This window comes from Epinephelus moara, chromosome 13, assembly GCF_006386435.1.
Source record: "Epinephelus moara isolate mb chromosome 13, YSFRI_EMoa_1.0, whole genome shotgun sequence".
NCBI lineage: Eukaryota > Metazoa > Chordata > Actinopteri > Perciformes > Serranidae > Epinephelus > Epinephelus moara.
Genome location: NC_065518.1, coordinates 18,399,395 through 18,427,005, shown reverse-complemented (window position 1 = coordinate 18,427,005; position 27,611 = coordinate 18,399,395). Strand labels below are relative to the sequence as shown.

The following is a 27,611-nucleotide window of genomic DNA, read 5'->3' as shown; positions in this document are numbered from 1 at the left end:
CGCTCAAAACTATTTTTAGTCGCAAATGCGAGTGTCGTGACGGGCGGATCGCCACACTGCCGACATTTTACTCCACCTGTCACGGCACGCTGTTTGATTGCGTTATCAAAACAAGCCGCTATTATTCGGCCTTGCTTTTAACTTATTCCACCGAATACCGAATGTGTGTTTTTTTGCAATATTCGGCCGAATATATTCGGTTACCGAATATTCGGTGCATCCCTACTTCAAGACTCCCTTTTGATCAGTTTGTGGTCGGATCGATCAGATTAAACTGATGGATTAGAGGAGAAGCTGCTGCAGAGGCGAGCAAACTCTTTTCTGCTGCTGATACACAGGCTGCACCCAGCACTGGACTGCAGTGTGCGTAATGTCCATGGGAATACAGCCTGTTTTATCTAAATTAGGCTAAAAAAACATAGACAATACTAAAACTACATTATTCAAAGAACAGTTAAGTTTCACTTTTACTGCACTTGGTGCTCTGCTGCTCCGCCTGTGCCAAGAGTAAGCTCAGCTGTGAGCAAGAGAGACATGTAGCTCCAAAACTACAAAATCCATATGTGGCGACGGATGCTAATGTTGAGGCAGTGGGCCACAAATAAATGAATGTGTGGGGAAACCCTGCGTTTTATGTTACCAACACACACTGCAGCTGCTACAACTTACGATATCAATTTTTCCACTTGTACATAACCATTAATCAGCTACCTTTGCTTAATTATCTTAATGTTTAACTGTTAAAAGCTTGTCTGCAATAATGTGACGATTACAATGCGCAAAATGGGGATGGAGGGCAGGAAGTGATGAATCCATACACTGTGCAACCTGCAAAATAGAGGCAAGTAAATACATAAAATGGTCTGATAAACCTGTAGGCAGCAGGTACCATCAGAAAACTGAAACTCTTATTGGATGTGATCATTACAAATTGAAGAAATATGATTTTTCCCACAGTCTGACCTATTTGACCAGCTTGGATGCAATCAATCGTCGTAATTTATCGCATCCTCAAGACCACCAATTTTACAGTGAGCCCAAGGAAGGTGTTTTTTTTTTACATTCTGATACTGATACTTTTGGGGCTCATAAAGAATCATTTTTCTTCTGATCTGATGAATTGGAAGAGTCGCAAACAGCGCAAATCATGGGCATTTGTACAGTGTGGTAGTCGTTGCCTCAAGTTGCCTGTCCTTCATCTGAACAGCGCGCAAATGTTGTCAGTGACGTCATATGGGAAAGAAGCTGTAACAAACAAATTTACAGTATCTCCAGGACTCCTATCTCTTCATCACATGATGGACCAAATACTGGTATAACGTTAAGAAAAACTTTATTAAACAAAACAAATGGTGACAAACCTAGGTGAGTGAGAAGGGTGACAACATCCAGACTTGAGACAGGGGTTCAGGCCCGGTCTGTCTGGGCTGGTGCTGAGAGGGTGCAACGGCCGATGAGACTCCCTGAGACACACACATCCAGGGCAAGACAGCAGGAGCTTTTTGGCAGGATGAATCAGGTGGAGTTCCTCTCTGTCCTGCACATAGTTGTTAACCTGTTGAGGAAGTCATTGACAAATGAGTCACTTACTAACTTACTTACAGTTTATATAAATAAAGGTTACGTCCATGGTTCCAGTAAAACACAGTTAATATGGTATAAATTTGATCCTGCTAATCAGTCTTAAAGTACTTATTAACTCAATAACTAAGATTCAAGAGTGATTCACAAGCTTTCTGGCGAAATTCACATCACGCTATGGTGTTTCCAGACCGTTATATAACATTTGAATCAGAGGTCACTGTCATCAGCTCCTCTGCTGTGGTCATTATTGGAAGCAATTTCCTCTCAGCAGAGCAGAAATCAAAGAGTGAAAAGAAAGCATTAATAGAGAAATACCAATGAGGCACATAACAGATAGGAAGACAGGTGGAAAAGGGATCCTCAAAGAAATCATCAGGGCGAGACAGACAGATATGACGGTAAAAGGAGGGAGAATATTAGAGGAGATGATGAAGAAGAAGGTGGGAGTCACTGAGGAGTTTGCACCGAGCGAACATTTTGACCTTAAAGAAACGCCTCCTCCTCCTTCAGTTCACACTCTTCTCGGAACTAAATCCACCTGACATAAAAGGAAACACTTATCCAAACCGATTCACTTGCACTTTGTCCTTGAGTGAACCTGCAGACGAGCACAAATTTCAGAGAAAAGCCATTACGGCGGCATTTTGTGGCACTGTGAGTGGGCGCTAATGCCTTCAGCAGGGTGGGTATTACAAAATTGGACAAAATCGATGCCGGTGACAGAGTGGGGGACGAATGCAATACAAGTTTAATGAGAAAATATGGCTTGAGTGGAATCGTCAATAAGCACTGCTTCATGATAGTGCCAGGAAGGGGGGAAGTGAAGGCTGATAGTGGAAGGATTATAGTGTAAATTATGAGAATTAAGTGAATCTGTGTTCGCTCTTTAAAATATGTCCTGTTTGTATGAAGAGCTGGCAGCGGCTCAAACACACACAAAAACACACACAGTACATGGCCAGCGACTTGTCTCAGTGGGATGGGTTTCCTGCATGGGGTGTAGGCCTAGCTGTTGTCAGATCTGGGCCATCCCGAGGGAGAGGAGGCATACCAGCCTGCAAGCTTAGAGACTGACAGAGCCAGCGAGAGGGAGACGAAGAAAGAGTGACAGACACACACACACCTTCTCTCTCAGTAACAAGCCCATTATGTGAAACGTACTGTATTGACCTGCTTTCCTGCAACAAGCTTGTTACCAAACGCTGAAACTTTCAACAACATTATGAAATAAACGAAAGTGTGATTAAACACATCAACACAAGCGGCACTGATTTTTTTCTTTCCTTATCCAGAACATTCACTGACTCACATTTCTGGTAAAAGGCCTCGTTTTTTCTATCAGCATCTAGAGACTGTGCATGTCCACCGAACAGACATAAAGTCTACTAACAGTGTATTTTTCCACATTTAATACAGCATACCAAAAGCAAAAAAAAAAAAAAACGCAGACTTGGCCCGGGTCGAACATAACACTCATGCCTCCGTTATTTTCTCTACATTTAGATGGGAAGGCTTTGAGTTCATTAAGGCTATATTTTCTGTTTTCTGGTAACTAATAAACAAATCAAACCCAAAGGATTTACGGGTAGAGAAGTTTCTATGCTCTTTAACATTGCCTGAATACTTCAGTGCTGAGTATCAAAGCAAGAGAAATATCAATAGAAATCACTAAGTGGCTGCAAACAGCCCTAAAAAACAGCTAATATGGAATTACATTTGTGTCTCTGAACCATTACTCCACTCGACAAATAATAGAACTGAAATAAAAAAGACTATTAACACAATGTTGCTTCATTTTCATCAGTTGAATGAATATTATTTCCATCTTGTTTGGTATTTTTGCCTTCTAAGATTCCTATTTCTATTTTCATATCATCTTCACCTAAAGTTAAAGGGATAATTTGCTTCTTTTTAACCGGCTTTGTATCATAACAATGTGAGTAGTATGTGTGTGTGAACTGTGGTGAACTTCTCTCTATCTTACTAGCACCCCAGATCTCCCTGCTCATTTCCCAGCTCAAACTGCGTTATCAGGTGGATTTTGGCTTGCTGTGGGTCTACTGTTCCAACTACAGATTGTACTTAAGCGTTAGGACACATAAGCACACATAGGTGGTTTATGTTGATGATTTTATTTTTAAATATGACTTTGATATCGTGACAAGTTGCCCCAGGGATTTTTGCTGTTGTCTACAATAGCACCAAACAATAAATCCCCAAGGAATGAATTGTGTGTAGGATTAGTAGCCCCTTCAGACTGAAAAATCCACTAAGTGTATTTTGGTGTAAAGCTCTGTGGGCACTTTACTCACTTTACCCTGTTAAAGTCAGTTGTTCCTTCTCCTGATACCGTTTTATTCTTAACATGAGCACATTTAAAAGGATTCTTCTCTGACTGTAAGTGCTACTTCTACTTTACCACACAGACCGAGAGTCTGAAAGAGGTGACTAATGACTCAGAAAAAGCTGCTTCTGTGTGTGTACATACAAGTGTGTAAGAGAGCCTGACTTCAAAGGACACTGCAGGGAATGCGGTGCTGCTTTTGACGGACACAAAGCAGCTGTCTTCACACACAAACAAACAAACTCATCTTCAAACTCTGTGTGAACACATGTCCATACAGACCGACTTCCCTCCAAGATCACAAAAACACTGTGGTATGTGTGTGTATAAGTACATAAAAACATGGTCAAAAGTATCTACACAACTCAAAGAGTGGAGATGTTTCTATTTAGGGAAGAAAAAACTCTTCGATCTGATTCTCAGGTTTCACAGATGTCCCAACACAAGTGAACCTATAAATAACAAGGATGGAATTGCAATGTACTCTTGTTGTGAATTACAAAAGGCACAAGGGAATGAGTGAGTGAGTGAGTGAAGGTGCGAAGGAGTGAGTGTGGGAGTGAGCAGGCTATTAACTAGTTTTAACATCCATTAACAGGAAATAATTAAATAAATCAACAGAATTGTCCATTTTCACTAATGCTTTTTGATCTCAGTGTCAAATATGATTACTGTAAAGTAGGCAGGCAGAAGAACAGACAGTAGTCTTTTGATTAATGTAGCCACAGTCCCATCAGACATGGAGGCAATAATTGCATTTGAGCTCAGTTACGTAAGAACAGGTCATCCAATACCAATGTATCCATCGTGTTGTTCTTCCAAGTCGGTTACAGGACCACCGGTCTTACCATTTAGCCAGTTAGCAGAACTACAGCTATATGAGTCAACTGCCACTAATGCAGCTCTGTATCTCATGTTACACTATGTGTGTGTGTGTGTGTGTGTGCGTACAGGAAATGCTAATAGCTTAAGCTCAGTGAAGGCAACTTGTAATTGCTAGAGGCAGCTGCACTGATTGAGCTCCACTTTCAGTAAGTTAAAGTCTGTTTTACTATTCATTGTAACAATAATAATTAGGCTACAGTGCTGCAAACAAATTTGCAATTGTAACAAAGAGCACATGGTGTCCATATTGCAAATACAGTATCGTGTTAGGGCTGCCCCCTGATGGTCGACCAAACGTTAGTCCAACAGAAAGGTCATTAGTTGGCAAGATTTCATTGGTCTAATAGTTGCAGATGAAAAAGGTAAAGCTATCATTGGTCGACTACAAACATGACGTATCATCTGAAACATGGAAGTAGCTACATGCCCATTAGCCACTTAGCACAATCATTACTGCTTTGCCGACAGTGTCATTAACAGGCGGCTCGCTCAGTGTGTGACGTGCACTTGTAGATAAAATATAGGCCTATATTAATGAAGGTTCATTAGTACAGTTTTGTATTTCTCTGTAATGTAGCACAGTGTTAACAATGTTACTGATACTATTCTGTCGCACACCTTCAACTCACACCATTGTGTTGCCCCGCCCAAAATATCTAAGTTAATAATTAAATTAATATCGTAAAGATGTGGGCGATTAATCCACCAATGGCCCTAAATGACGACTACTGGTCGACTAGGAAAATTCTTAGTCGGGAGCAGCCCTATATAGTGTAGTATATAAAGGGACTTCTATTTTCCTTTCAGAGTCAGAATTTTATCCAAACTTTGTGATCTCTGTTTTGGGACATTCTGGATGAATGTATTTTTAATTTTTTTTCAAAATACAGTTCAGTCCATCTGCTCTAATGGCATCATTTTTGGCTACAGTTGAATAAAGGGGGCATTTAGCAGCTAATAAGGCCAGATAATTTTCTGAGGGGTTGATAGAGACCAAAGGCAGAGCTAAAAAAGTGAGCGATGATTGGACTTACATTCGCCAGGTGGCAAGGAACACGACTTTAAATGAATGATAATGTTGCTCTGTATGTTTCTGGTGCCCCAAGTGGCCAACAGAAACGTTCTAGGATCTCTGGAGACCTTTTTCATGCTGTTCAGAACTCCTGGGGGTTCTACAGGATGTGGTATTACTTCCTAATTTTCCTATTCCATGAAATGTCTCCCATTTTTCACTCCCTTTATAGTAAAGATGAGCAGCTTAAGATTTAAGAGAAAGACTACTTGGAGATGAAGTACTATATATGACTCAAAGTGGATGGCAACAGTGCTCTGTATGTTTCTGGTGCCCGGAGTGGCCAACAGCATTCTACACTTGCTATGAACGTAATTCTGACCGCAGGGTGCTTTCAGACCTAGAGTTGTCTTGCTTTGGTCTGAACCAGGCACTAATTTTGTTACAAAGTTGCATAATTGCCTAGAGTTGGTTCGTGTTCTCATGGCAGCATTTACAAGTGGACCAGATAAAATGCCATGTGCGAGAAAGCTGCTCTTGATTGGTCAGAATTTCCATGTGGGAAAAATCCAGGAAGTAAACAAATCGTTGAAGAAGAGTACACTTGCAAGATAAATGTGACACTTTCTAATGTCACAATGGAGGGACAACTACGCAGGTTGATTTTAGCGCTGCTCATCGTGGACTATATTGCTGTCATTGTTCATTTTAGTCAAACCATACAGTTTGAAAACGAGGCGCGGCTCCAACTAGAAAACAATGTTTTGATGCATTGGATGTGCTGAATGTGCATATTAAGGCAGTACAGGAGGAGGTGCACATTAATAATCCTCCAGGACTGTAACATGCTCATGTTTAACCCAAACAATGTGTCATGTGACTGCAGTTGGTTCAGATCCAGGTCGGAACACGTTCTCACCACAAACGAACCGCACCAGAGTTCATCTGTAACCAGACCAAGACCACCTCTTCATGAAGGTCTCAGGGTGATGCAAGACCAAGACGAGAAGTGGAGTATCATGAAAGACGAATCGTAATGTGCTGTCAGCTGTGCATTATCCCTTACTTGAAAGATCCCACACAACCCGTTCTTATTTCCCTTTATATACTTACAAAATTATGAGGCAATGGTGTGGGATTTTGGATCTAAGGTCATCTTGGTGTGATGTTCTCTACTGCTTCAGACTGAGTGTTCAGCTCCTGTTAAATATGTTGTCCACAGAGCTATCACTAGCCATCACCTAGATATCACTCATACATAAGTGCAGGGGACAGAATGTGCATCCAAGGATAAATATTTCACAACTCTGCAGGAGGTGATGAGATTTTCCACCAAGGTTAGCTACTAAGAGCTAATGTTGCTACATAACAGTTAGAATAAATTGTAACAATCAAGAACTCTGAAACTTTTTCTCACTATTTATAATCCTACTACTACCATTCATAATTCTACCACCCACAATCTTAACTGTCCAGCGTGGTTGGATGATGTGCCCTATTTTGAGGCTTGCTGCTACCTAAAGAGTAGGGAGAGCCTGTCTTTCTCAAGTATGGGGATCAAATCTGTGACACTGGACCCAAAGCACATTCGTAAATTAAGGGAGAATAGAATATTTATAAAACTTGAATATTTATAAACACCAGAATACTGTAAATAAAAGTTATGACCTTTCATAATGACAAACAATCAGTCCCCGTCACCTACAGTTATGAATGAGTTTGCCATGAAGTCCCATTAGTGCCCCATTGGGTAATTTCTCTGCCTGGCAACAGCCATTCTGGGAAAGGATTAGCATGGGGCACCACACAGATCTACTGAACTTTGAGCTGGAATGCACACGCATACGTACACATGCTAAAATCCAGACATGCAAACACACTCTGACTCATGCCCGTGCCATTATGTATATCATACCAGACACATACTGTATGTATGAGCATGCAGGACACTGGAGAAGCCGAAGCTGTCTCCCAGAAATCCAACCACCCACACCTCGACCTCTTTACTTGATGTCCCTGGCCCACCAACACACTCGCATACTCCCACACTGACACCCTGTCTCGCTCGCATACGCACTCCTCTTCAATTACTCTGAATGTTGTACAGTACTCCAAGGCAGAAATCCCATGATGCTTTATAACCCAGCTGCCTGTGTCATGCTGCAATAGTGTATGTGTGTGTGTACAGTGCATTTTCCCTCCCACTGTTGTCATGCACACAAAAACACACACAAGGGCACAAACCTAAATCTGGTAAATTACTCAAAGTACTCACATGGGATCAGACAAATCGCTGCATTAGTACCCTGCCACCCCCGACATACTCTCCCACGACGCTGACATTCAAGGAATAGAAAATACATCGTTTCAACTAAATTCTACTTTTAGAAGCATCATGGAGGGTCGAGGTCAGCCGAGGTCAGCGGGGGGTCAGCGTTAAAAGAACTCTGTTATTCTGGTCTGCGGACTCTGAGCCGAGGTCACTGGGATATACGTCAGCCTTAACTCTTCGTTCACTGAGCGAGCGCTGGTTTATTTTCGTCTTAAATGTTCATTTACGATACTTGGGTGTATTTTAAGTCTTCTGGCTTGAGAACAAAACCCCTTGTGGAAATGTACCTCGTTTCATGACAGATGAAGCCAAAATTAAGTTTGATGCAAAAGAAAAGAGGATTCTGAGGAACATTAAAGCTGCAGGATGTGGCATCATTTCCTCATTTTCTCATCCCACGAAATGTCTCCCAACTTTCACTTTCTTTATAGCAAAGATTAGCAGCTATGGCTCCACATTTAATAGAATATTAATCATGGTCACAATTTTGGCTTCCCACAATTAAATGGACTGTGATATTGATGTTTAAAATGTGTGCTTCGCTCATAAAAACCTCAGCAGCATAATAAATCAGGTGCTCCCTAAACTAACAGATATGGCAGCTGTCATGCATGCGTGCACCCTGCCTGTGAAAAACGTTCCTGAATGTTGCGGCTGCAGTCCAGAGTAGAGGAGTTTAAGGTTACAACAGAGAGCAGACAGGCGAAATGAAAATCAAATGTCTGGAGCAGAAGACAAAGACCTAGTTATTTGTTTGGAAGTATTTTGGATTTACAGTGCATGAGACTTGGGGCTGTGCCGCAAAGCAACATAACTAACTTGCTCAACCATCGAAGAGAAAAAACATCACAACACAGTCTGCAGCATGATGAGTGCATGAAGGCCAAGAAGAATAATGTCGCAAACGTTGCCTCACTGAATCCCCGTCCTTGTCAAGCATCAACCACACTGTACAGGGCATCACTGGATCCATCCAGCTCCCAAAGACAGACAGATATGACTAATGCAACTGCATTCCATTCGTCCAAAGATGTGTGTACAACAAATACTTTATTTATATTTTGCTTTGAGGAGAGGGACTGAATTCAAGAGAGGAAGAACATTATTATTATTATTATTTTCAAACTTTATACTTATGAATTTTTCAATTATTCAATTACCAAAACATTTATCCATTTATCCCAGCATTGTACATGTGTCCTTGCTTAAGTCCTCAGGTGAAAGGTCTTTCTGCATGCCAGTATAAGGGCTTTGAATAGATAAGTGTCCTTCTCCTCAGGTATTAATCCCAAGTACACAATCCGTGGGTCCCTTGGGATCTTGTAACCTAAAACTCTCTCAAGGATAAGAATAATCCCATCCCAGAATGTTTGTAAATTTTATACTGATTGGTGTATTTTGTATATGGTGTGATAAAAAAAATCGAATTATGTTCTTCCAGAAGGAGAACCTTATTTTAAGTCTTATTTTGATGCAAAGATTTGTTACATAGCAGGGATGTAGTAAAGTGTGAAAGTGAAAGCAGTGCTCTGTTGATTTAATTTTGGGTAAAAAGGTTTGGTATGGGAAGGGGGGCCTATCCCAGCTAACATTGGGTGAGAGGTGGGATACACTCTGGACAGGTCGTCAGACTTTCACAGGGCTGACACATAGAGACAGACAACCATTCACACTCACATTCACACCTATGGACAATTTAGAGTCACCAATTAACCTGCATGTGTTTTGACTGTGGGAGGGAGCCGGAGTACCCGGAGAAAACCCACACTGACACAGAGGAGCTCCACCCTGGATTTGAACTGGGAACCCTCTTGCTGTGAGGCAACAATGCTAACCACTGTGCTACCGTAAAAGAAAATGTACACACGGCTGAGAGGGGAGAAAAGCAGACTACATAGACATTATTACTAACAATGTGCTTACACTTGTAAATACAATGACAAAGCCTTAGAAAACAAACAGTAACACTTGAGAGCATTTAATTCAACACTTTAATGTTGCAGCTTGACAACTTAATGTTTCAAACTAACAAAAAAGGGCCATAAGAAGCCAATAAAACTCAGTTGAATCTTCCCTCTGCTTCATTTTTGGAGTGCTTTAAATCACTGGAAGATTTAGGTCTGAGAAATCCCCATATTCCTGAAATCCTTCATACCACTTGGACAGTGTGTTTGCTTTAATACAGTGAAAATGGAGCCCACAAAGCTGTCTTGAGGGAAATGAAGAAATTGTGCACCCTGCCCACCCAGCGTGACGAGACCATTTAAATCGACTGCACCTAGTCTATTTGAAAACTCGGTGAGGAGCCAGGTATGTTCAGCAGCTCTGGTATCTCAGCACCCAGACACTCTCACCCCACCCAACCCAACCTAGACGCAGTGAACCAAATCACAGACCATAAAGCAAGCACACCCAAACATGCCAAGCCGACATCCCACCTCTCAGCTGTGATATGTACATGTGAAATGTGCTGTGTGCATATGTGTGTGTGTTTTAGTGTACGCAGCACACCCCTCACTTTATCCCAGCGACTCCAAATCCTGGTTTGCATCACCAGGAAGCAGACAACCTCTCCGCACTGTCCTGTTCTGCTCTGACCTTTTCTGCTGTTTCTGTCTCCACAAGGTAATGTTTGCTTTCCCGCAGCCTGAGCCTGGACTGTCTCACCGCTGACTGGGTGCTGCGCTCATTTGTGTGTACAAGCTCATAGGCAAAAAAAAAAAGTTGTGTGTAGTTACACTGACAGATATAGATTCGATATATGCTTGTACAGGCTGTGTATGCATATGTATTAACTGTATGCTCCATATATTTATGTGCTGTTGAGTTCTGTCTGAGTGCATGTGAACATGTTATATGTGTGTGTATAGGTGGTCCATGCACTTGAGTCAGCATTGCTTAGACTGGAGGAGCCTAATGTCATGTCATGCTTTGAATAAGACAGAAGAGAGCACATTCTATGGGATACAATACACACAGACACACATGAATGATTCTCCCTTATGAAAACACATTAGGGACATAATCCGACTGAATCTTAACCCTTTTATACCTGAGCAAATTATCTTGATTTCTTTTAAAAACATGGGTAGAAGGCAACTAGCAATGAAACGACCCCCCAAAAATTCGCAAAAAATTACAAAAAAAGAGAAAATTTAAACAAAAAAAAAAATGGTTGTACATTTTTTTTAAACTCACAAACAAGAAAATTACCTGGAAAGAGTGCTTAAAATAATAGTAATTCTGCATTTTTTTTCTTTTTTCCTAGGTTTTTTTTAAAGTATTTTCTGAATTTGTTTTTTTTTCCAATTTGTGGGACATTTCCTATCTTGCTTGTCGTCTTTTTTCCCCCTTTTTTTTTAAAAAAGAAATCACACCAATTTGGTCAATATTCAAAGGTTTAAACACCTGTGAAAGGCGTGTGAAAGCAGCACAAGAAAAGTGATGTTAAATGAGAAGTTCAAAATCAAGCACATAGGAAAATTAGCAGCTACAGCAGATTTAGAGATGAACCCAAACTATACAGATAAAAACATTTCTAGAAACAAACTTCCTATTCATGCATGACCTCATTTTCAATGCGCCGCTTGGTCCAAGGTTATGCAACACTGTCTTTGTGGTAGTTTCAGTACTGTAATTACCAACCACGTTAAAGAGATGGAACAGGAGACAAGAGGTGTTTGCAGTACATCAACAAGCACAGTGAGTACTGGTCTCACAGCTAAAGCCGCTCAAATGGACACGGAGGAAATGACTGAATGAAGACAAACAAGAGAGAAATGATTTCTACATACTAAAAAAACACGGTCACCATATAAAAACTGAACAATAACATGGCTCTGGTTATCTCACACAAAAGCAGTGGAGTTTGTTGTTTTAACTAAGCCATGGAAGAAAACCCTTCTTGTGTGAGTCACGTCTCAGATCAAGTCCTCTGTGGCTCAGTGGGTGGATTATGATGATGACATTTCTAGGAGTTAGACTCATGCAATACTGCACTGTAAATGTAATGTGGGTGTTGTAAGTGTGTGGGCGTTTGGGAACCCCCAAAAGTCATTGGTGAAGGCTTTTCCCTGGGATTCCCAATATATGGAGAGACTGAACTATATTCACGGACATTTGCTTTGGACATTACATGAAAAAAATGGGCTAAAATAATACAAATAGGAAAAGCAATTAAAGGTTTAGGGATCTGGTCCTCATCCACGGAGTCTGCTATGTTGCACCACTATGTTACTACAGGAGCACAGAACACATTAGAAAGCATCAGAAACACTTGATTTTTTAACATGAAACTGCTTTATTCAGTGTTTCTCCCAGTTTAAATCACCTGGTACGTTTGTTTTTGGAGAGAAAGAGACGTCTGTGGATAATTTGGCTCCTGGTAAAAACGTCCTGAGCAATGAACACTAAAGGAATCCTAACCAGGAGAAGTTCAACTGGTTGCAATCTGCAATCGTCACCATTAGATGCCAATAAATTCCCCTAAATCTTACACACTGTTCCTTTAAAATAAAACAATAATATAAACTCTAGATTATTAAAAGTTTGCATTGTTGAGAAGTTTCAATCTGGCTTCCATAAGTATCAAAGCACTGAAACTGCCCTGGTCGAAGTTACCAATGACCTTTTAATGGCTACTGATGGGGGTATGTGTTCAGTCTTTGTACTGGTGGACCCCATGCTGGATCACAACATCCTGTTAAACAGACTGAGGCACTGAGTGAGGACATCAGGTACAGCTTTCAACTCTTCAGTATGGCGTATCTCAGGGGTCAATCCTGGGACCAATTTTTTTTTTCCTTACATGCTTCCCCTTAAGCACTTTATACGATATACTCTTTTCATTTTTATGCTGATGATACATAGATGTACCTGCCCATTAGATCCACAGACGTTGGAATGATGTGTTCACTCAATGACTGTCTTACTGATGTTAAAAGCTGGATGTCAAAAAAAAATGCCTTCACCTGAACTCAGACAAAATATAGACACAACAACAAATTCTGCCTTTGGTTGGTCCCCTTTTGGATACTATCAAACCTGTTGCAGGAAATCTTGGAGTCAGGTTTGACAGTAATTTAGGTTTTGAGCAGCATGTCACAAAGCTTGTGCAATCGTGTTTTCATATTCTTTGAAGCGTTTCAAAAAATACGACTCATTTTAACTTTTAAAGACACAGAGACAATTTTACACGCCTTCATCTCTTCACGCCTGGATCACTGCAACAGCCTTTTTACTTGCCTGAATCAAAAATCTATTAACCGACTCCAGACTGTTCAGAATTCAGCTGCCAGGCTTTTAACCCAAACCAAGACATGTGATCACATCACTCCAGTTTTGGCCTCTTCACACTGGCTCCCACTATGTTTTAGAATAGATTTTAAGATTTTCCTGATTACTTTTAAGGTTCTTGGTGGTCTCACCTCCTAGTACCATACACTTTGAGGTCCTCGGGCAGAGGTCTTTTGTCTGTTCCAGTGGCCTGGCTGAAAACTAAGGGGGACAGAGCATTTGCTGACAGGGCCCCGAGGCTCTGGAACAATCTGCCCAAGGAAATCAGGTCGGCTGAGTCAGTGATCTCTTTTAAGTCCCTTCTTAGGCGGAATTATACTTCTGCGTTGAATTGATGCTGTAGCTACTGCGTAGGCTTGGCGTTGACATGGAGCCTACGCCGTAACCTACGGCGTAGCCTGACGTGCACCTCCTCAGGAATTAAACAACATGTTGCGGCAATGAAGAGCTCCTTTTTGTTTTTGTAAGCTGAAACCATTTCCCTCAGTGGAAACGCAGTTTTTATTTACTTTTATTTCAAAGATAAGAAACAACAAATTGTGTAGATAATAATGCCTCCACAAAAATAGAATTTAAAGTCTTGTGTGTAATTTATACTTCTTGGCAGAGAAAATCTCAGCTCGTCGCTAGGCTAATTTTTACAGTGTAATTGATTATCAATATATTATCATTTTTAAAAAGGGGATCTCAAAGGGTATACATTCTTTTTTAACACACATTAAATGTTTAGTTCAAAGCCTTAATTTGATTTGAATTATTCATTTTAGTCCATAGTACCACTTGTGGCCCAAGCCTTTGTTCAGTAAATCAGCATTTGATTAGTGTATCTAAAAAGGAGAATAACATGGCAGCTTGTCTCCGACCAAACATTTAAACCAGCTACTTTTTACGTTATGGCCCCTTTTATCCATTTTTTCCCCCTAACTAGATCCTCCAGTTCTACTGCTAAAATTGGTGGAGATAGGAAGGAAGATGAAGGGAACAAGAGGGCATGAGGGGGAGGAGGATGATAACAAACAAGGATGAATGACAGAGGTAGAAAGGGTTGTAATGATAAGAAGAAAAACTATTATAGAGAAGATTGACAAGGTTTGAGGAAGGTTTGTCAAAATAGGAAGTGGCTCAGTAGACAGCATGAAGAAGAGAGCAAAAGATGGCATGAAAGAAGAGGTGAAAAAAAGATGAAGGAGGGGAGAAAAAGAACAGTGCAGCAGAAATAGACAAAAAAAGGAGGTGAAGTGGGAAAAACACAGGAGAGCACAACAGAGGAAACAGAGAGGGAGGCCAAGGGTGACTTGAATCATAATCCCCTGCTGAATTTCACAAGGAGCCGTTTCACCAAAGATCCAAGAGCTGGGCCCACCTCCCAAGCACCGCCTCACACCTTTAACAAGCTTAGGGCATTATTGTGTGTACTCAATGTGTGTGTGTCAAACAGAAGGAGAGGAGTGGAAAACTCTGAGCTGAGCGGTGGGCACTGCATGTCATCTATTAGAAACTCAAATGCAGATGTTAACCTTGAGCACACAACAACACACTGCATAGTTTTAGCTGAGATAAGCAGCATCACAAAAATGAAGACAAGAAAACAAATAAACAGATCATCAGCCAGCAGCTGCATTTCCTGGTCGTTGACCCCTTTTAGAGCCAGCAAGGAAAAACAGCGGAGAAAAAGGAGAAAGTGCAACAGAAAAGACACCATTTACAGGAAAGGACGATCTAATCTAATTTGAGCAGAGTGAATGAAGAGTAGAAAGGGAACGACAAGTTGTGCTTAGTCACCATTTTAGTATAATGTTACCGTTTGCTTTGTGGAACACTATGTATCATAACTATTTATCACAGTTATATTATTACAACAAAAAGAGTCACAGTGGTGATTCCTAATGGGCTTAAGTGAGGTTAAAGAAAACTTCCGAGCCTCTATTTTAATGTTCATAGTTTAGGTAATGGTTCTAACATGTTGCTCACCAGCTGCACCACAACAATTTAGAAAATAAGGGCTATAAACAGAGCTTAATTAAGCAGGGCTAAGGACACCATGTGCATGTTCATGATAGTGCATATAACATAAGGTCATTCTCAACTCTTGTTGGCAGCAGTGTAAGGAAACTTAGTACAGCTACAAACATCACAGACTGACAGCACTGAAACTGATCATGAAGGTGCTAAATAAAGTGTAGGGGTTAATATTCAGTCAGTAATATTTATTTATTTATCTACCCTAAAACCTTAATTGAAAGCGTAGTCCCAATTAAACGCCCAGTCCCATCTACTAGCCTGGTGTGGCTACACATTCAGACAAATAAAGGCCTGTCTCAATTAGAGGCCTGGTCCGGTTGCCAAGCAGTGAATTTTTTGTAGTAGTAGTTCTTCGCATTTAAAACCGGGTTGTCAGCTAGCTCAAATTATGTGTCCATTCCTCGATTACCCTGTAAGTTATTCATGTTTCTTTAGTCTGTAAGGGTCCTCAGATCAAAAGAATCAAAAGGGTTTTTCCATAAAAATTAATCCGAATTGTGAGTATTGTTTTAACAGGATAAAGTGTCGGTATACTGAGTGCCGTAACTCATTCTCTCTTTGATGCTTTGTCCGTGGGAGCTGGAACAAATGAATGATTCGTAATTAATATATTATCGCAATCCTAACTTTTACAACAACTAATAATCATACTGATTTAACTGAACAATTTGATTGTATTTACCATCTTTGCTGTGCAACAGTTTTGTGTCTGTCCCATATAGACGCCTGTCTCAAATATAGGCCTGTTGATTTCACTGATTTAAATAAATAACAACCCGTGCTACTAATTGAAGTTTTACAGTATTTATTTATATTTGCGACTAAATATTCATATAAATTAGAAGTTAAGAAGTCACCAAAGAAGTCCTTATATGATTTTAAAAACTGAGAAGCTGCTTAAAATGCTCCTATGGCCATATAACATTTGAAGTAGTTTTGCTGTACATTACTGTAATTTCGGTCAAATCTAGCCAAAATGGAAGTGCGTATAAGGACAAATTTACCTAATGGTGCAGTTAAAATTTTTTGTAATGTAATCTTAAAAGTTACATGCACCAGTGCTTGTACACAGAGGTATTTTGAGCCCTGTTAAGTGAAGCAGTATCAGTCTCTCTCTATTTCTAAGACATTATTAGAGTCAAATGTAAGGCAATCAAAAAGAATATGGTTACAATCATCTATTTAATCGTCTATGACCAGTTCGTGCATCAATATTTACCCTTAATAATCACAGTAAAGAAAATGTGAAGACTGACGCAGAGCAGTAACATGCAGAACGTCCCATAAGGCTATTTAAGACTGGTTTTCTTGCAGCCATTGCGTACAATGTACAGCCCAGCCAACCCAATGGAAAAATGAAAGAGAATAGGAGGTCATCTACGCAGTTCAGCTGAGGCATTAATGACTTTATTTGGGGATATAAGAACGACAAAGTGCTGTACTGATTGGAAGGATCCATGTCTCCGAAATCTAAGCAATCTAGCGGGTGAGTAATATGTTATCATAACTGATAGGACAAATTATGATTAAGCTGTGAGAGGAAGAGGCAAGTTTCACAGAGTGGAGAAGCCAGTGGAGAGCAGAGGAAGTCTAACAGAGGGGAAATAAATGACAGAGAAGTTGGAGAAAGAGTCTGGGAGGGAGAAAAAAATTGGGGTCATCTTGAGGGCCAAAACAACCTGGAACCCATTAGAGGAACCCAGCAGGACCCCTCCACACCACCACACTCCCCCACTTACAGTTCTCATGATGTCATACCACAGTGAGCCGCTACACTCTCCTACACAACGGCACACAGTCGTGGTCAGACAGCCAGAGATAAGCCTGATGGATGTTTCTGAGTTCTTAAAGTTCGACACAAAATATAATTCTGCAGACAAATACAGTCAAAGGATTTGAAAGTAGTAGTTGCATGGGTGTTTTTGCTTGAATGTTCTGGAGATAACAATACAAAAGGTGGCATAAGTTGCTACGACTGCACTATTTTATACTGTATCTCTAAGACTGAAGGGGGAACGGCAATCGTGCATTCGCAGTAGTCACCCCAAAGCTTTGGAACTGCTCTCCTTCCAAAGAACCACATGTTTTCTAAACCCTTAGATTGTCTTAAAGGTTTCTGTTTTATCATTCATATTTTATTTTCAGATCTTACTATTCTGTGCTTTATTTTGTTTTTTAACTCATTTATTTGTGCATGTTTTTGGGTTTGGTACACATGCATGCTACTAATCTTAAAGTTTAACACTTGACAACTGCTGTTTTAAACATCTTAACTACTCCATGACTTAACGTCTATCTACCTTCTTCAAGTAATGCCACATTTTCAAAATCACGCAAATTTAATTTCCTCCCTGTTCGATTATGTCCCAACAAGACCACTGTAAAAGGCCTTCTGCACAACTTTTTTCATACTTTCATACACATATTCTCAAGTTATCCTAAAGCAAATAAGTTCATACGTATTCTGGCAGCACTTCACTATCAAGTGCTTTCCCCGTGTTCAACTTTGCACATTTAGCTAAATTAAGTCAAGTCCTGCTGCTGCAACGCTGATCAGACTAAAAATGGAAATCTGAAAGTGAAGTTCCTCACAGCCACAATACACAATGAATGAAAAGATTTCTCTCTGTCAAAGCACAGCGAGAACTCGTAGTAAACAGTTTACTTACTGTAGCACAGAAAAACGGCTGATATATTGAAGCGAAAGGAAGAAAAACCACCAAGCTCCAATCCCTCTTAGTCTGAGTACACTTAGAAAAGTGAGAGCAGGGGCTTGAGCAAAAGAGAGCATGAGAGAGAGGGAGAGGAAGAGAGGGAGTGCAAGAGAGATCTCTACATCAGCGGAGCAAGCCTTAGGAGGCGAGATAGAGAGACGCAGAGAGGGGAAGATACAAAGGAAAGAGACAGGAGAGGAAGAGACAAGGAGAAGACAGAGATCTCAGAGGGTACCCCCATATTAGGTTATGAGGCAACTGGTCCGTCACAATCCGGCAGCAACAGGGGAGATTTCTATCAGTGAGCTCACTCTAAACACACAAAGACAGAGGAGACGCTGGTATACAAGATTTCAATCGATCCTTCTCTACGAGCCTGTTCGATGTGTAAACAACGTCTGACAAAGCTCAATTTGGGAGCCGTTACACAGGACCTGAAAACTGAGCCTCTTTTTCAAAGCAGACATCAGTCACCTAATCCAGAAGTGATCCACCAAAGACAATTCAAAGTGTGTGAAGCCAATCAATGAAAGGAACTGGTCATTTTGACGAAAGACAGAGCAAATGCTTATATCAGGATAGTGTTTTTAGAAATACAACGAGGCGACTTGTGCGTTTTGGCAGAAGTCAGGAAATGGTGCAAAAGCCTTCCCCCCAGTGACCTTATTAAACTGTGCAGTAGCCGACTACAAAGTACAAATTAAGGAGATAATACTGTGTCGATACAAACTGTACTATGCAAAGTAAAAACAAGATTGAGCTTAAGCAGCATTTCATACATTATTTATTCATCTATTAATGGAATCGTTTGTGTTTTAATGTAATTTCATGGTTGTATGTTTCTTATTTAAGATTTTCTGACCTTTTTGCCTTTGTTTGATAGTACAGATAAAGAGTGACAGGAAAGGGCTGCAATAAGGACACAGCCTTAGTACATGGGGCTGCATGCTTAAGCAGGTGAGCCACTGGACATCCTACAAATGAATGTTTTTATGTTGTTCGTGAGCCCCCAGGCACAATTTTCTTTCATTAAGTGACAGACAAAGTTTTCTGAATCTTGAATCTTTGAATCTTGATTTTAAGTAAGCTATAGTGTGTCTTATTGGACTGGGCCCAGTGATGACATTACAACATCATTTTCAACCAATCAATCAATTTTATTTATAAAGCCCAATATCACAAATCACAAATTGCCTCACAGGGTTTTACAACATATGACCTCCCTCTGTCTTTTGGACCCTCACAGTGGATAAGGAAAAACTCCCCACTCACATATGAGTGGTGTGTTATTTGCCAAGTGAATACGGTTTGCACGAAATGTTTCCATAGCAGGTTATTCCTGAGTTAAAGGAAATGGCCGCTTTAGAATGAAAACACAGACAGTACTTACTGACTCTCATGCCGACAAGAAGTCCAGTGTAGTTTTTTAATCCACAAAACTCGTTCGGGTTATCATAGGATAACGGTGTGTTTACATGGCAACTTGCGCGAGACTCAAGAACTAGCACCACCACTAGCCATCAGCTAGTCTCGCGCGAGTTGCCATGCAAACACAGCACGCCTGCAGGGCAGGCTAACTGACCACGGTGAGAAATGATGCTATGAAAGTGGAGTAAATTATGTCTTTTCAAGTTAATTTTGCATGCCGCGGCTTCAGAGCACTTGGATTACGGCGGACGAGCCGTTCTGACATCTTTGAAATGCATTAGCGGAGTTTTATTACATTATTTTATTTCAAAATGTGGGTTCCATGCACTTCAAGTGTAGCTATTATCCCAGCAAGCTGTTATCCTGCAAAACCCCGAACGAGTTTTGTGGATTAACAAACTACACTGGACTTCTTGTCGGCATGAGGGTCAGTAAGTACTGTCTGTATTTTCATTCTAAAGTGGCCATTTCCTTTAAGAACTACAGCCAAGTGTCACATGATGTAAAGTATCCCATCATTGCTCACTGACCAATAAATGAAAACTACGGATGAAGATCGTGTGATCAGTCGATTAAAAGCTCAGGACGGAGCTAGTAAGTGGACCATGTGCTATGTATGTATGTTAATGTATACTAGAAGTGAACCAAAAAAAATGCCAAAAAGGTCACCTACACATGATTACAAAGACCAGCTAACATACACTGTGACATTGGCACTGTGTACAAAAAACCCGCAAGAGTGCTTTGAAACGGCCGAGAGGAACCAATGTGTGCAACTGTAAGTCCTTCTGCAAAAGATTCCACATATACAGAGCTGCATACATACATGCTCGCTTACCAAACTCTGAAAGTACTCTCAGTACAAACAGTTAAAAATGTTCTGAGAACGGAGAGCATAGCCATTTTCAATTTTTTGCTTTGGGTATACACATAAATATGCTGAAAGTTGGCCCAGAATATCCTTTGTAAACAAGAGAATGCAATGGAAGAGATAGATGAGAAGAGCTAAAACAGTACTCCAGACGAGATCACAACTGAAATTCATGTCAACAAATCCATTGCCATGACAACTGAGCAAGCTCCACCTACCAATGAGATGCACGATGAGGCTGAAAGCTCCAGAAAAGATAGTAGGCAAACCTTGAGTTTGGGTTGTTTTGTCACACTGTAGAAAACTTTTACGTGTAGTGCAACATTTATATGCTGAACATAACTTACAATGAGAACTGTCAGTATAAATATCTTCTATACATGTGTGTGACACTATTATGTTGTTACAATGCTTCCATGTTTGTAACTCACAGGCTAAAAGACTCAAACATTGGGATAGTGAAGTAAAAAATCAGCCTCCATGTTGTGCTCTTCTGAGTAAAGATGAATTAATTCTCACTGAGCCCAAATCGCCTTTAAGGTGTCATAATGGCTAAACACTTGCCACGTTCCAGCTTGGCTTGTCACAGGGACAGGTGACGCCGTGGGCCATTAAACCAATAGAGACTGAGGTAGGGGCACTTGATCCTTGTTATTAGCTTTGCTCCAGTGAGCGTTTCTATGCCAACCTCCAATTAAAGACCAGTGTTGCAGCTTTTCTGTTTAAGCCAGCTCGCTCGATGGTGGTGCCAAGCACTTGCAGTTACATTGCAACAACCTCTGTATTATCTACATGACATGTATCAACACACTCTCGGCTGAGACATCAGACACTGATTACTGTTTGGACAATTAAGGAACATTTATGAATCACCTCAATAGTACAGTGCGGATAATACAAAAATATATACTAAACAGTATTCCTAAATAAACAATGTGTAGTCTCATACATGAGTGATCTCTCTTTATCATTACTTATGACCCAGTGTGTGGGTCATGAGTGTGTGGTGGTGTATTTATCTGCAGGGACTCTGCCCTCTGCCTGTTTTATGTTCTTATTATTTTGTGTCTCAAAACGAGAGTGAATCTGGGATTGGTTTTACATTTTCAATTTTGCTGGCGAGCACTGAAGGAGAGGATGAGGATGAAGAGCAACGCAAAGTTGGGCTGTTTTCTGTTAGATGAATTGGTGCTGGCAGTTAGCTTAATTAGCTCAAGTATTGGCTTTTCCATTACAGCAAATGTAATGTTTCCACAATAGTACAGTAGCTTGTAGTGTACGTACAGCCAGTAAAGGGAAGAATGTTGTCAGCAAACAGTAGCCAACAATTCCTGCAAAGTATACATTTAAAACCCCTTTTTTCATTTAATCAAAAGTCTAGATCATTTCCTCTCTAAACTGTAATAGTGGTATAACATCCAAAATACATAGAGCAGCTGGCAAAGAGCGGCCTGCAGCAAGCTGCCATGCAGTGTCTATGGAAAGCAGTGTCTGCCACTCTAAAAGTTGGGGATAGTTTAACTTCCATCCATCTATCCATTTTCATCCATTTATCTAGGGCCAGGTCGCGGGGGCAGCAGGCCAAGCAAAGCACCTCAGATGTCCCTCTCCCCAGCAACCCTGGCAAACTCCACGGCGCTCCCAGGCCAGATGAGACTTGTAATCCCTCCAGTGTGTTCTGGGTCTGTCCTGGGGCCTCCTACCAGTGGGACATGCCCAGAACACCTCTACAGGGAGGCGCCCAGGAGGCATCCTGATCAGATGCCCGAACCATTTCAAATGACCCCTTTCGACACGAAGGAGCAGTTGCTCTACTCCGAGCTCCATCTGGATGTCCGAGCTGAGCCTAGCCACCCCACGGATAAAACTCATTTTGGCCGCATGTATCCGCAATCTTACTCTTTCGGTCACTACCCAGACCCATGACCATTGGTGAGGGTTGGGACATAGATGGACCAGTAAATCAAGAGCTTGGCCTTCCGGCTCAGCTCCCTCTTCCCCACAACACATCACACGATCCATTTTGCACTTCATTCTACCCTCACTTGTGAACTCGAGATAGTTTAACTTTTGGTGGCAAATTGCGACCAGAGAATACTGGCAGCCAATCAGGCAACAGAATCCTGTGACTCATGTGACCTGCTGACCTATGTTTCAGAGAATTTCTTCCTACCTGAAACGCATGACCACGCCTCCAGCTTGCAGAAAAATGCATATATTACAGCCTACCACACTTCGCCACTGCTTGGTGTGTTTTTGGCCTAACCTAACACAGAACAACCTCCATCAATTATACATTCGATAGTACCAAAAAAACCAAAGCTATTAAAAAACAGATCTAAAATCATATTTTGTGTGTCTTAGACTGTTTTTTTTTTTTTTGACGGGGTATCTTAAGAGGTATTGAGTTTCAGTTTTTTTATACTAGTATTGTATCAGTGTTTAAAATTCTGGTATCATGACAACCCTACATAACAGTCTCAGGTCTAATGAATACAGAACGTCCTAATGAATCTGCCTAATCAAGTGGAAAAATTAGTCTGTTTCATGCTCAGTTGACATCAAAGTGCTCGTTAGAACAAAGCCAACAGCTGGCTTGCCCTCAGTCTTTGCTTTGCATGTCTTTGATCAATACTCGGCTAATGAGACTGGCCTCCTGAGCTGTAATGAGAGGTCAGATTCATGTATTATACTCCGCTTATTACATTAATTGCCTTTCGACGGCACAAAGTCCTCCAGTCAATATAAATTAAGACAATAATATAATGTGCTGCTGTTTTGTTTTGTGACTCTGCACACTTTTCAACCACTGGACACAGACACCAGCCTGCTATCTCTGTCTTTCTCACAACACCTTGGAGTGGCTTATTACAAAGCAGAGCTTATACAACAGCACAATATTTGCAAGGACAATTCTGGAAAACCGTTGATGCTGGTTTATTTTAAAAGGTGTGCTGCCCTCTTGTGGATATGTATGGAAGCACTGACAACTGAAGGGAAAAAACATCAAATCTGACAAGTAAAATAAAAGAAAATGAAGGATCACCTCTACCAGTAAGAAGCCTTCCTAGTCTTCGCTTTTATACCACGAGTCACATTCACCCATTCACACACACACTCACACACCAATGGAACAGTCTTTGGGAGCAATTTGGGGTTCAGGTCTTGCTCAAGGATACTTCAACATGCAGTCTAGAGGATCCAGGGATCAAACCCCCGATCATCCGATTGGTGGATACCCTGCTTTACCTCCTAAGCCACATAGTTGATCAACAGAAAAAAAACTTGTGGCAACTATTTTGATGAATGATTAGCTGTTTAAGTCATTTTTTAAGCGCAAGTGCCACAAAAAGGTGAGTTTTTTGCTGGTTTTCTGTGTCTTAACTGTTCATAAACTTCTTACTTTTAGGCTTTGGAACGTTAGCCGGACAAAACAAGCAACCTTAAGATGTAATCTTGGACTTGAAGAAGGTGTTACAGATATTATTCACAACATTTGTAGACCGTCATTAATAATCCGTTATCGGCAGTACTCAAATAATCTCTTGATTATTGTTTTAATTCATTATTAGTCCTGTAATATATCAAATGTTGGAAAATAGCTTCTAAAAAAAGGCAATCACAATTTCACAGAGCATTAGATGACCTCATCCTACAAGACTGCAACTTATAATGACATTGAATTTAGACTCTTTAGCACTAGTGATCAACCAACTCTGCTCTGCACGTAGCTGTATTAACACAAGCTCGACCAGTCAGACATACACATGACATCAGTGTTGTTGTTGGTGAAACTTTCTGTCCATGTACCCACGTACAATCCACAAGCATGCAGTTCAAAAGACGGCAGGAAGTGCAGTTGTATGCCAAGAATCTCTCATGCACAATCTCTCATGAAACATAAATAATGACTCATGCTTCAGCAGTCACAGGTGTTCACATACCAACAATGCTTAGATCATCTGTAGGATCAAATATTCTTTTCTTCACTAGATGGCACCAGAGGCTCACTTTTCATTAGTCATTGCTATTACCAATTTCAAATCAGCCCTCTCACCTCTACTTGATATACTTTAATATAAAAACAGAAGGCAGGAAAAAGTAAATGGAAAGTATCTTTAAAGCCATGCTTATCAATTTAGATCAATGTTTAAGTAGTACATGCAAACTGTTGTTAAAATTCTTGGTTGATAGAAATCCATTGCCCTGTTCAGTAATACATCAGTGGGCCAGATGCTGCTCGGCAAGGCTAAAAAGTCTTGAAACCTGTTGTTCAAAACTGCTGAGCCTTTCCATCTGAGCCTTTTTAAATCAAAATAATTTTAAATCAAAGTTAAATACCAACCTTAATTTAAGATTACACTCAATTATACTTTGGTAATACGTTTGCCAGACACCCTGCTTTAACACTGATGCATTTTAATTCTGCTTCACAAAAATGAAAATGCAATTAAAACTACCACATCCTGTAAGCTTAAGGGTTTAATTTTGGCTAAATCCCCTCAGGATGACCACTCAAATTATGAGTCAAAGCATAAGGAAGGGGAGGTGGCAGCCTATTTTTACACCAATTGTGTTATTCTTCGAGTGCAACAATAATAGCATGACCGCTTCATGCTCTCATGAAAATTGTCCCTTCATTTCCACCCAAATGCTCTTTTCTAAATCAAACCCGCAGGTGTTAGTGGTGCTAGTGGGTTATCTTTAATACTAAAAGGTGGTTACATCACTGGAGGGGAGCAGAAAGAATGAGACACATGTGGCAGCCGTGTCGTCAGGATGCTGTGAGCAGAGATGCTGTGCCACATGAGGGTGATGTAACTGGGAGGTCGAAGGAACAGAAAGTTATGATCCGTGTATCAAAACCATCAATCTTGATCAATGTACTGTTTCAATGATCAGAGATGCAATATTATTGATGCAAAGTAAGAACATCGATCCATATAATCTTTCAGAGACTCAATGTCACTGTCAAACAGCGACAGGCAGATCAGGGCAAGTAGCCAAGTAAAACAACAAGGATAACATTATTTACTCAGGGACAAATCATTCATTCATTCATTTTCTGTAACCACTTATCCTGTTAGGGGTCTTAGTGGGGCTGGAGCCCATCCCAGCTGACACTGGGCGAGAGGCAGGGTACACCCTGGACAGGTCACCAGATCATCGCAGGGCTGACACATAGAGACTGATAACAGTGGTTACCATTGTTGCCTCACAGCTAGTCGGTTCCTGGTTCGAACCCAGGGTGGGGGAACCCTTCTTTGTGGAGTGTGCATGTTCTCCCCATGTCAGCATGGGTTTTCTCCGGGTGCTCCAGCTTCCTCCCACAGTCCAAAGTCATGCAGGTTAATTGGTAACACTAAATTGACCATAGGTGTGAATGTGAGCAAATCAGCAGTGCGGAAATATTTTGGTCAACAGACAGAGCACATGCCGTATGTAAACAGCGCTATTACGAAATAAAATTCTGGGTGAGCATTTCACTTCGCCAAATTCTTGCCACTGCAACATTTGCCGCTCTGTTACAGCAATGTTAGGCTGAAAAAACATGCATGCAGGCTGAAATTCAACCATGCAGGAGATGGAATGACTTAAACCACCAGCGAGTAGTAAAAAGTATTAATAATATATCTAATTGTTGGAGCTATGAGTAGGAAAAAAGTCTGCTAGCTGCTAAGCTAATTTATTTAATTAAAAGTGTAAAATGTAAAATGTTTTTGTTGTTAATCCATGTCTTATGGAGATGTTTGCCTTCAGGGCTTAAAATCCGATAGCTGTAAATTTTTAGGAAAAAGATCATGATTTGGGTTAAAATAAAAAGATTTCTTCCAGAAAGGGCTCACTGGCAGAAAGCCCTGAGAGTTAATGTATCCCATGTGCTGCTTTATGAGTGTTGGTGGAGTCCATTTCAAGTAAATGTCACTGTTTTTAACTGGTTACGATTATTTACGTGCTGTTTTTATCTTTTATGACAAAATGCAAAAAAGAAAGTGGTGGCAGCTTCATCTCTGATCAGTTTTGTTACATGGGCATTTGACATTGTCTCATATCGATTGCAGGCCCCTGAGTCAAATCGAAATCATATCGTGACAGACTTTGTGATATCAGCAAATATCATATTGTTGTTCTTGTTCAAAGACTTGACATGTCATTGTATCATGATGAAACAAGTGACCAGTTATACCCCTACTCACTATGACAGGAAGTTCAAGTGTGTGCTTGTTTGCATTCCGAATATTGTATGTGTTCAAAGTTCATGACATTTTTCATGATAGAACATTTTCAAGGTTATTATCACCCAAAAACCAACATATACCAGCTGTGTAATATTGTGTGGCTATATATACTGTATTCACCTCCTGGGGTCAAAATTCTCCACTGTTTGTGTTTGTGTGTCGGGTCCTGACCCACAGTTTAACAGCCTTGACTCTGGATCTCTGTGGGGACCCTTCCCCTGCTTCTGGAGCAGCGCAATTTTCCCACAATATCACAGAGATGCGAGAGGCCTGGGCTAGCTAACACACACACACACACACACACACACTTTAACTCCATGAAGTGAAAACACACCCACATGCAGTTTTGACACCCTTCTGTCGAACCACAAAAGCAAACAGATGGAATGTGTATCAACACAAACAAGCAGCAGCAGCCACATGGGCTCCTGTGCAGTAGATTCAAGCAAACTTTTAAAAGGACAATAAACGAAGGAGCTGGGAAAGAAGTCTCACCATGTTTAAAGAGCAGAGAGGTCACATTGTTCAAGACACTGTCACTGAGAAAAGCAGTACTCCTTACACAGGCATGCTAGATATTTACTGACTGTCCTATCCATTTTCAGTGTAAGCAGACATCTGACTAAACAAGAGTGTCTCAACACACACACACACACACACACACACACACACACACACACACACACACACACACACACACACTCTAATCTCAGGCTAAGCCGCAACACCCAGCTGGGTGAGAGAGTGGCCTGCTCGGCACATTCCTTTGTAGTGGCACAACACACAGAGAGAGAACATAGGGGTGACGGACACGAGGTTAAATGAGTGTGACATACATGGAGGGGAAGCGTGTATGTGTGTGTTTTTATGTGTGTTTGGGGTTGG

General features: G+C 40.8%; 1 protein-coding gene across 8 annotated transcripts in view; it reads right to left on the bottom strand.

Moving 5' to 3' along the window:
- plce1 (phospholipase C, epsilon 1) overlaps nt 1-27,611 on the bottom strand; it is a 131,030-nt gene that overhangs the window by 66,666 nt on the left and 36,753 nt on the right. For all 8 annotated transcript variants that reach the window (XM_050059935.1, XM_050059939.1, XM_050059940.1 and 5 more), the window contains one exon: nt 1,362-1,555. In XM_050059935.1, coding sequence (XP_049915892.1) covers nt 1,362-1,555 — 194 coding nt within the window. The remainder of the gene's footprint in view (nt 1-1,361; nt 1,556-27,611) is intronic.